Consider the following 11,884-nt stretch of genomic DNA (forward strand, 5'->3'; position numbering starts at 1 on the left):
TAAGGCCTCGGCCATGTTTACCGCTTGCTGGCAGGAGCGTGCTGACGCGCGCTCCCGCTCAGCACTGAGCCCCTACAGCCGCAATTAGAGCGGCTTTAGTAGGGGCTCAACTGTGCTTCCGCGCGCTTGCGGAAGCGCAGGTCTTAGGAGAATTTAAAATTCCCCCGCTTGCCGGCACGACAGGCCAGTCACGTGAGCGGTTCGCCCAATGAGGGCGAACCAGCTCCGTGACGTCACTGGCCCGCCCCCGGCCAGTGACGCGCCCGCCCCCGGCCCGCCCCCTGATGGCCCGCTGACAGCGCGTGCGGTAAGCAACCGCAAGGCCAGGGAAAGCACCAGCTTTCCCTGCGCCTCAGCGCACCTCAGCACGCCAGCAGGGAGCATGGCCGAGGCCTAAGAGGAAACATTCATTTTTCCACAGGGCTGGAATAAGTTACTTCAACTGTGATTGAGGGCCATGTTTACTCAGAGGTGCTATTCCAAAGTCATTAAGATTTCTTCCGGCACTCAAAGGAGCCTTCATTGAATAGCGCAGTTTAGTAAATATGGGCCATAACATTTGTTAGGCGCTGCTAAGATGTTTCATTTTTGGGAAGCCAAGTATCTGTTGTTGCTACCTTAAACACATTTCATAGATGGGACACAGAAGCTAAAAGAGGCCATGTTAAATAACTGATGGAGTACAGGCAATTTACACAGCCTGTTTCTTTCATAACCACTCTTGTTGTGTTTATTATACCATAGTGAGAATTGGACTAATCTGCTGGAAATCTCTTTCTGACAGGACCCATCTATCATTAAACACTTTAAAAAGTGTTCTTTATATTTTCCACTCTCGGCGGTTATGAATGTACAATTGTAGAGTCCCATGATAAAAGCTTCCACATTTTTCCTCCTCATAGTGTACATTTTTTATGAGATATCGGAAGCATTAAAGATGATGAGTAGATCTTTGATTCCAATGGGAGTGCTGTGCAGGATTTGTGCCCCCGGACGGTGCAGGGATGTAAAACATAGGAAATTGGTACAGTATCATTCATTATTTTACAGGCTTTGATTGTGCACTATTTCAAGTAACAAACGTTGCAGACAGGCTTATAACAAGACACTGTAAGAAGCCTTAGTCTCTCTTCAAAGTAGAAATACAAGCGTTTCAAAATGGACCATCAAATCAATATCTTTAATAATATGGAAGTCTGCTCTTTCCCCACTGATACTTTGCTTTTGCATTATTGATGTTCTTCCTAATCTGCCAGAGAGAAATGACACAGATCTAATTTTCCTGCCGTATCCTGAAATACACCTTTTTTGTAGCAGTCCCTCCTGTACAATATTCGTTAACCCCTCTCCCTTTTTATGAGGATGGTAACAGGGGGTTCCCTGGTGATGAACCGCGCTATTTTCATATCCAAAGACCTCCTGGTTCCGAAGATACTTACCAGTAAAAGCAGCGCGTGGCACTCCCTTCCACGTGAAACAAAACGGTGGTTTGAGTCTCCCACATCATGCGAGCCAAGAGACGGCTGCATCATCATACGCTGACATTTCCATTGGCCCACATTTCCGCGATCCCCTGTTTGCCACCATGGCCAAAAAGGAGTCTAAAATACATTGTTTATGCCTCTATGAGCAAAGATATTTATATGTTAAACAAAATATGAAATTGAGATGTTCTTACTGTCATCCCTTGAGTCAGGAGATTGGCTGTTTGAATGTGTGATGTCATTTGTGACACTGCAATGATCAGTGAGACTTCAGTGTATTGAGTTCTCTATTGACTGCTCTTCTTTTGAAACTACACAAGCCCATGCTACCCTTCTGTCATTTATTTCACCAGGTGAAGAAAAGGCTGGAAAATGGCAGGTTTCTGGTTTGTACTTTATTCAGTAAAGCAGATTAGCAATGTATCTTAGTTCAGTGTCTTTGATTTTTGCAATGCCAGGAATGTCATCGCAATGGAGGGTTACTTTTTGTGGCTTCTTAAGTGACTCAGAGTGTGGTCATTTGCATGTCATTTCCCAGAATCCCTTGCTGCAGTGGAATCATTGTTTTCTACGGGATAATGGGGAAAGACCAGGCTGCATACCTGCCTGCGACATGCAAATGTACCCACAAGTGGTATTTTTATTTGCTGTAAGTTTACTGTATAGACAATGTAAAAAAGGAGGAATGAACCTCGAAACTCCTATGCTCCAAAGTAACACTGATACTGAATAAAAAACAATAAGTTGACTTCTCTATAGTGATCAGAAGGAATAACAGGTACAGGGCGTGATGATATAACTGCAGGCTTCTTTGGTACAGGTGTGTATATATGTATAAAGACAAGCTACGGTGGGGGCTAGTAAGCAGTGAGCTGACAACCCATGTCAGTGAACCCGCCGTAAAGCGTGTCCCCCCGGCACAAACCGAAGCTCACATAAGCTTCCCTCACACACCCTATGTCAAACACCATGAAAATCAGCTGGCAAGTACTCACGAAGTATCTCGGTGTCCGCCTAGTATGCTGATAAGTTGAGTAGAAAGCCCAAAGTACCGAGGATCTTGCGTGCTCCAACCGGTAAGTATTAAGTAAAAATGATAAAAAATGGTGGTCACTGCTATCCGATCAAGGAATCCACCAAGCACAATAAAAAAAAAATATTTATTGAATCAAATAGACATCACAGGACAAAAAACGAAAAAGGTTCTCTGACGCGTTTCGTCCCCGCAAAGGAGACCTTTTTTGTTTTTTGTCCTGTGATGTCTATTTGATTAAATAAATATTTTTTTTTTTATTGCGCTTGGTGGATTCTTTGATCGGATAGCAGTGACCACCATTTTTTATCATTTTTACTGTATATACAAAGCTTTGACATTAAATTCAATGATCAAATGATGATGGCACGTGATGTAAAGTGATGGCACTACTATTTTATTTACAAACTAGAAGCACCACTGCTTTCTTATTTACGCATTCATTTTATTTAGAAAGAAAATGGGATTTACTTTAGAAATACCATCATTTTGTTTTTGTAGAACAACAACAAGCCCCAAGAGCTTTGTCCCCATTGTTAAAAAAGGTAGATTTATTTTGTAATCCGGGACTGTACCACTAATTTGTAAGACACATTTCAAAAAGTTATTTAGAGGGTTGTGAAGGTTATGCTGATTTAATGAAATGACAGTAAATGCTTTAGATTTATCATTGAAACTGGGAGGCACAATAAATGGATCATGCGTCTCAGAGTTATTAAGTTACAATAAAATTACATAGAAAGCTATTGGCAACCCTGACAATGAACCGTGCAGTTTGTGTACTGTGTCGCTCTCCTTTGCGATTGGAAGTTGTGACAGGAATATGACTAAATATTGTATATCTTGCTTCAGGTCCAAGGATTTAATTAAAGAAGCGATCCTTGACAATGACTTCATGAAGAACCTGGAGTTATCCCAGATCCAAGAGATTGTGGATTGTATGTATCCAGTTGAGTATGGCACAGACAGCTGCATCATCAAGGAAGGGGATGTGGGGTCGCTGGTGTATGTCATGGAAGGTAGGTTTTTTCCCCTGTTGTTACTAAGCGTTTGCAGTATTGATGTTTTCTCCTTATCCATCGGAGAGAAGTTACACGGATCTAATTCAACTGCTTTTTCCTGGACGAGAATGTTCTTTAAACTCTTTAATTGCTGGTGAAATCCTCCAAAGTACTAAAAGGATTAGAAGAGGACTCTTCAACTGGTGGCCCATTGGCCAATTCAGGCCAATGGAGGGCCTTCATGTTGCTTTTCGACTTTCTGTCCTGGTGATTTCACACTCATTTTTTAAAAGACCAGTTTCCTCCTACTTATTTGTTTGATAAATAAGGTACTGATGTTTTGTAAAATCAACTTGATTTATAGGATTGAAGTTTCCCGCCAGAAATGAAATGATTTAGGGGACTTGACAATTTGTAGAACTGATGGTGACATTATCCACCGGGATAGAACAAATGACGTGAATATAGTGGCTTAAATATTGAAAAATATGTAACCATAAAAAGGAGAAACTTTAAACATGTAGAAGATCATGGACAGTGTATTAGATAGTAGAAAACCTGATACTGTTAAGGCATAGTTTACTTTTCCACGAAGAAACATTTACTCATCTTCCAAAAGATAAATGTAAAACTATATGCAAAATCCATCAGAAGCAACATATTCCCTATTTATTCAAAATCATGCATGGTATTGATTCATGATGCCTATGTTATCCAGTCTGAGGTTATTAGGCTATTTTTGTTTACCATGCCAAAGCCAATCAATAGCCATTAGTTGTATAGTCATGTGACAAATGAATCATGACCTATAATTAGCTTTAGGAGTTCATAATTAGAGGCGAACTTCGCTGGAAAGATAACGGTGGTACAGATTCCTCTGGCGCTCATGATTCAGTTGCAAATGGTATACATCAGTGGTGGCCAACTCCAGTCCTTAGGGCCACCAACTGGTCAGGTTTTTTAGGATATCCCTGCTTCAGCACAGGTGGCTCAATCATTGCACTTGAGGGCTGGAATTGGCCACTCCTGGTGCACATAGCAGATTCTAAATAATAGAATCTATAGAAACAGGAAGTTTCTCTTGTATTTTCAAAATACTGGGATATAAACACCGACATGGATTATAATCGCTGTTGTCTGCTATGGAGGACTCTGGGATGTAGAATACCCAAGTAAAGTTTTTCTCTGTATATTGGATGGGGGCACAAAAAAAGGGAAATTTTGCCATCTCCAAATTTTTCCGTCTTAGGCCTGGGCCTATTGGGTCTAATGGGAAATCCCCCACTGCCAGGCATCATTTCATGTTCATTTTAATATCATGTTAAGTATCAAAGTGATTGTGTGTATCTAATATGTGCCCTTATTACATACATTTTTAACATTACTTAGAAATATCACCAAGAATACTTTGAATGCCAGAGTATCAGCATTACTCCATAAGCATGCTGTTACACCAGTGTAACAATGCTTGTGTAGGGTACGTTTATTGGTACGTTTATTGGCTGTCTCCTAGCCTTCTGTGTCTGTAAAACTCTCTTTTCATCTCCTGCCTTCCACTCTGTTGAGAGATCAACTGGATTAAGCGTTCCCTCTAGCCCTTCTCCCTGTGTCATGTTGTCAAACTCCATTCAAAGAATTGAATTACTTTCCCAATCAACTGGGCTGATTAGCTAGAGAAATCTCTTTCTATCCCCATTGTTCGATTTCCATTTCCAGCCTCTCTGACACATTTACCTTCCTTTGCTATTAGCAGTGTCGCCTTCTCCTTTGAATTTTCGAGTCTTTCTTGTTCCATCTCCATGTTTGAAATCATTCACAGTGGGAAGCATTGTGCCATTTTTAGATCATGTCTCCAAATTATGATGGGCTATGCCACAAGTAATGCTATATACTGTCCTCTCTGGGTACATTATTTTTTTATAGAAAAGGCTTGTGCATGATGGATAATAAAGGAAGTTTAATAGCTTCTGATTTATAGACCCACAGGCATGTGCTTAAAGGAACACGCCTTCTTATTTGCGGTATATCATTACCATGTCAGACCAAAAAAAATTAACATCTGTCTTCACGGTGTTAGTTGAATCACTACACATATAGGCAACATCTGTTGTTTGATGATTTCACTTTAAATGGTGACATTCAGGGACATATTATCTCTCTCGTGTATGTATGTTGTGACAACTCAGCCACTTTGCAGGATCATTCACATGAAAGGCAGGGAACGGAGGATTCGTTTACCAGGTTTATTGTAACAGGGCATAAAGCAAAAACAGGAACAAAACGCCAAACTCCTCCCTTGAGTGTTAACTAACACCTTGTTAATTACGATCTACACGTGGGAGAGCTATGCTCTTGACCAACACAGAGCCTTGTACCTGTGCAAACAGCAGTAGCTCTAGTCTCTTTCCACCCTCTCGGGGTCTGGAGCCTTGTCCAGAGAACAGCAGGGACTCGGGAGCTGCTTGCACTGCCTTTTAAAGCAGCTGTCCGTGTAGGGCCGCAGACAGATTTCCCGGGGCCCAGGGCCACAGTTCTGTAAACAAACATGAACATCTCTGCATGTAAATAATATAGATACTGTACCCTCTTTGCTGAAAGGGTTTGCTTCACATTGATTTGCAATGCTTTGGAATCCATCACCGCTTTAAGGGTGTTGCTGTCATTGTTTTATTCTATTATTACTATTATATATTTTATGTGTGTACCTCAATAAGATTAGAGCACTTACAGATATATTTCACGTTTATACAGCATGCTACCTGCTCTATTGTTAGTGCTGTGGTATTAAAGAACAGGAGAATTGTGAGAGCAATGTTCATATTGTAATGATACTATTATTAGCCGATGACAATTTGATCTGATAACTCCAAGTTCAGTGGACTACCACAATATATTTCTGTCCTCCCTGCATGTGCTAGCATCTTCTCTGCAGTAGAGATAACCTCTGTATCTTATTTATGCTAACAGGGCTTCTATTATCTCCCACGTGATTATTGGTTCAAAAGATTAGTTCATAACTACCAAGCACACATTACTTTTTAAACCGGTTTCAAAATAAAAGAATTTTTCTGTGTATCGCAGAACAGTAGGAAGAGATCCATGTTCTGTTACCAAATGTAGCTTCTTAGCACAGTTTTATACAAAAAGTCTATTTTCTCTAAACAGAAAAATGATAAAAATGACTTTTTGTGTTGAGTACTTTCACATCGTATTTATTATAGCAAATTTAGGTGACTGCATAGTGGGGTAAATGTACTGTGAGCCTCAATATACCTGTATGTTCTTTTAAATGACTTGTGTAATGAATTAAACAAACACATTGCAAAATACATCAATCTTCAGTTTTGCTAATGAATGGCTGCTCTTTGATAGATGTAATGCTCTGTGCTTGCACCGCAGACTATTCATTTATAGACTCTGGCTGGCCGAGCACAACGTTTTCTTAAAAGATTCCAAAGTGATAATTGAATACTGGAAAAAATATTTTGATTCATTTAAAGAGAAGCGTTGGCCCGTAAAGAAACTAAAAAAAGCATTAACTGTGACCGGCGTGTCTGTCCCATTTCCCCGGCATTGTGTTACGTGTCCACTAGCAGCGGTATGACAGTCAGCTTCCTGGAAATATGACAGGTTGCAGCAAGATAGCAACTTGTGTGAGAGATCTGCATACGGCTGACAGTTATAAATTATTGGAGTTACACACTAATGAGGATAAATGTGTTATTCTGCAGTTACCAATTATGTATCCGTTCTCTTGTCTGCCCAGTATTGATCTACAGTAGATTAGTATTTCCTTCAGGATATTTAAAGGATTCAGTGTTTTTATCATTCATTACAGCATTGGAATGGAAGAAAAGCACAAGTTGCTATTGTTTTTCTAACACAACCAGAGGCATAAAATATGGCAAATACAGGGAGACTGTGTACACAGGCGGCCAATCTTTTCTTTAGGCGTGCCAATTAATGGGCACGCATTTTACTGTCCTACTTGCCCCCTACGTCCTCTGCCCCCCCTACGTCCTCTGTCCCCCCTCCTCTCTCATTCTCCCTCCCCCGTCTGCCTCCCCCTCTTTTTTCTATCCCCATCTCTCTCACTGTGTACCCCTCCTCTCATCTATTCACCCCTCCTTCTCTTACTCAATTCCTCTACCTCCTCCTCCTCCCTCACTCAGTTTCCCTCCTCCCTTACTCAACCCCACCCCCATCCTCTCTCACTCAATTCCTCACCCCCACTAAGAAATGTAACTTCTGGTAGGGGAGGCCTCCGGTCCTGTGGCAGAGGGGAGCTGGGGCCCAGCGGGCAGATGCAGAGGTTGGGCCCGTCGTCTGGGCGCACCGGAATGCCATTCCAAAAGCTGTTACGGGCCACGCCTGTACTTAGGCAATTGGTACAAATTGTGCGTGTCCCGTTTTTGAAGCATGTGCGTCAGCTTGTTTTTTGGGGCTTGTCAATAATGGTGCAAAGATCAGAAGATGTATAAAATTGTATGCCTTTGTTCGTCACCTATTTTTAAATTTCCATCAGTGTCAAAACATCCCCCCTGTCTGAGGTGACGTTAACTTTCTTGTTTAATAATCTGCGCCTTATGGAAGAAACGGAGCAACAAGTTTGATACATATGCCGCAATTTCATGTGGTGCGTCAAAACAGGTTTTACTGTGAACTCATACTTGGGCCCCAGTGCTGCCTTAAAAGATGAAAAGGGAAAAGACAATGTTCCAGCAAAACTGAAATCTTTAAATGTCTGCCTTTCTGTAGATACGGATGAATGATGTTATGTGAAATGAAGCCTACAAAGCTACAGTATTTGTTTGCCAATCAGCACAGATTAAGGAATACTATTTGGAAGTCAAGCAATTGGGAATATGAAAAGATACATTAGTGTGCCAAAATTAGCTGTCAAGTAGATATTCTTCTTTTGGTGTATTTTGAACAGATGTTATGATTTTAACAATAATAGGCAACGTAAAACTGTTTACATACATTTCCATATTAGCAAATTATTATTTTTAATTTATAAAGCAGACCACCATATGATAGTTTACATGTGCAAGATTTCACATCCTATCCATGTGACATTCGCTAATTATCCAGAAGTCTTACCGCCATTTGTCATGTCATGATCTGAAACCTATATGGACCGTAAGGAGTTATATATACCGCTAACAGAATGAAAATTGGCCAATGCCCAAAGAAATTGTAGATTCACAATAGAATTACAGTGTCTTTAATTATTTATGGGCATATTAAACCAGAGAAACGCTCTGATATACTATAGCAGGGTTCTTCAACTGGCCGTCCACTGTCCAAATGTGTCCTTCAAACGGTCTTTAAGTGGCCCTTGGACTGTCTACTTCTAATATCATTGTAGTTGCCCAGGCAGGCAATTTTATTCACACTAAAATTCACTTAAAGCATATGTACATATATATGGAATAAATGCGAATATGATTATACATTTGCAAGCATTTATAAGTATTTCAATGTATCCTAAATTATATTGTGATAATCTTGTGGCCCATCTACTTCTAGTTTATTTTCTGAATCAGACCCTTTGGGAAACCGATGAAAGAGCCCTGCAGTATATAGGTACTAAATGTAAGAGCAATTATATTGAAGCATCGGCAAAAAAATAAAATAAAAAAATAAAAGCTGTTCCTTGAATGGGAACCCTGTTATTAGTTGCCAGCAGCATTCAGCTAAGTATCATAATACAGTACCAGCATCCAGACACTGCTCATACTTCTTGTGTATGTAGAGCCCTGGTTAGTACTGTATATGCCAGAGGTGGCCAAAGTCAGCCCTCAAATGTCACCACCTGTGCTGAACCAGCGGTATCCTTAAAACCTGGCTTGTTGGTAGCTATTGAGAACTGAGTTTGGTCAACCATGGTATATCTAGTTGGCATATATTAGTGAGATTTTATGTGTTTGGTTAACACATGAATATACCATTCTCTTGCTATCTCTTGTTGATGCTCTTCTGTGTACTCCCTTTATAATTGTTTTAAATGAGCTTTTCAGAAATGATATGTGCCTTAGACAGTGTCATCTTGGGATAACGTCCATAACCCAGCACAATATGAGGGTTGCTTTTGTTTTTTTTTTAAAGCAAACATATTTGTTTCTTTATAGTTATGGCTAGTTTAATTGCAGCCGTTAGGACTAGTTGGGAATTAAGCAGAAAAATTAATTTAACTTAGAAATGTAATGTTGTACTACTGGGTACTCAGTACCTGAGGTCTCAGCTGACAAACGATCGTTGATGATGTTAATAAAAATGTAACTGTATTACCGTAGCAGAGCAAAACGTTGCAGACCCCTCGGGAGCGGTAGAGGTTAAGCAGTTTACAAGCCTTTAAGGGTTTTGCTCCCCGTACAGAAGTCTAACTGCATTGGTAGCCACCTGGCAAGAGAATATCTGAGTATTCGTTGTTACCCAAAGTACAACTTTGTGAGAGCTACCAAAGCCCCTTTGAGTAGCCCAATGCTCACCTCAAGGCCAGTTACAGACGAGCCATGATATCTGAATGATCATACAGTGTCAAGGAAACACCACTCCAAAGGAAATAAGTACTTATTCCCTCATTTAGCATTGTAATATGTGTTCTAGTGCTGGAGAAGATTTTAGTCCCATGCAACTGTGTGATATTGACATTTTCTTTTTTGGTGGTCCGGGGGGGGGGGGGGGGAGGGGGTGGGGGGTGTCAGGGGAGGTTTTACCTTAGTGCTCCGTGGGATCCTCCAGAGTTCAACTGCACTACTCCTGTTTCCAAGGATGATCCCCCATACCCCTGGTAAATTAACCCTTAAATGGTTTATTCTATATCCACCAAATTAGACAATGAAGTAAATAGGGAATTTCAGTCCAATCAGCTTCTTTCACGGATATAGAATAATCCCTTAAATTTCCTGGGCAAAAATACTTTCCCAGGAAAACAATATGCCCCTCGGGTCAGGCTGATAATCTATTGTCATAGCCAATAGAAAGCTGAAACAGTAGAGGACGTCACAGCTTTCTGTTGATGACCCTACAGCCATATTGTGTTTTTTGACAGAACCTAATGTAGCACTGCACCCCCCCCCCACTCCCTCCCTTCCTCTCCCGTTCCCTTGGGGAGATCTTGCCTAAGCTACAGGTCTGTGTGCTGCTTTGTACCTGTTCGGCTCCAGGAGAGATGAGCTTCTGCGATGTTGTGGGGAACAAGACAGGCTTTTGGTGATCCTCAGGTTCTTCTCATAGGTGTCAGCGCCTCCAGTCACAATCACTGGAGGCAGTCCCTACCATGTCAGTCTTTTCTCCTATACTTCCGCCCAATAGACTGCGACTTAGGCAGAAGTAAATAATAAGGGATCTTTATTCAGGAAGCCACTGCAGGATGTCATTACAGCGTATGCCTTGTATTGGAGAATGGATGGTGCGGGCCTTCTGGCAAAAGGGAGGCCTTGTGCTCTGCACAGATCTTGACTGCATCTCTCTACCCCAGGAGAGGAAGAGCTCCACTCCTTACCCCAGGAGGGGAAGGGCTTAACTCCACTCCTTACTCCAGGAGGGGAAGGACTAAACTGAAACAATTTGGACACTTCCTCTCTAAGGCTCAGAGGGGGAGGGCACAGGGTCTGCACCATGATTGGTTGTACACAGACTCCCATTCACCTCCATCCCTGTCACTCAGAGAGGCAGCATGAGGAGGGGTAAACACAGAGGATAGCCTGTCACTGTCTGTAGCTATCAGAAATTACGTGACAGGAAGGCAGAAAGATAGTCTGGACCAGCCATGGCTATACTAACAACATTTACTGGCAACCGAGGGTCCCCAGAGCTGGGAGCGCCATGTTTGTAGTAAGATAAGAAGGGGGAGGAAAAGAGTTTTGTGGGGGGATTGATTCTTTAAATAAAATCTAAAGATATTTAAATGTCTTAGTTACGTAGACGCCTGCCAAATCAGGAAAGTCAGTTTTTGGCTGGAATTTCACTTTAATATTTGCAAATGAGCAAATAATTATGCAGTCTCTCTCTTACACAGTGGATAATTTTGTTAGCAGCGGGCAATGAGGAATCAAGGTTACAGCTGGGAAATAAAGTAGCTGTATTTTAGTAACACACCACTGCTTATAAGCACCATTGGGTACGAATGGGAGGTGTGTTTGCTGCATTCGTCAAGTGTGCAACCAACACAAAAATAGTAAGCAGGTAACTATGGTTATTAAGAATGTACATTTTGGTTAACTTGAAACATTCTGTTACAGATATTTGTTATTGATCTATTTGCAGCTGCTGATAAGACCAAATATTGTATAATAAAGACTTTCTCCAGTGAGCATGCTATATATATATATATATTAATGAAAGATCCACATGTGGCA

General features: G+C 41.2%; 1 protein-coding gene across 6 annotated transcripts in view; it reads left to right on the forward strand.

Annotated features, from left to right (window-relative positions):
• The window catches only part of PRKG1 (protein kinase cGMP-dependent 1), a 1,423,135-nt gene that overhangs the window by 291,870 nt on the left and 1,119,381 nt on the right, over positions 1–11,884 (forward strand). For all 6 annotated transcript variants that reach the window (XM_075612928.1, XM_075612930.1, XM_075612925.1 and 3 more), the window contains exon 2: positions 3,370–3,536. In XM_075612928.1, the coding sequence (XP_075469043.1) occupies positions 3,370–3,536 (167 nt within the window). The remainder of the gene's footprint in view (positions 1–3,369; positions 3,537–11,884) is intronic.

This window comes from Ascaphus truei, chromosome 8 (genome assembly GCF_040206685.1).
Source record: "Ascaphus truei isolate aAscTru1 chromosome 8, aAscTru1.hap1, whole genome shotgun sequence".
NCBI classification, from domain to species: domain Eukaryota; kingdom Metazoa; phylum Chordata; class Amphibia; order Anura; family Ascaphidae; genus Ascaphus; species Ascaphus truei.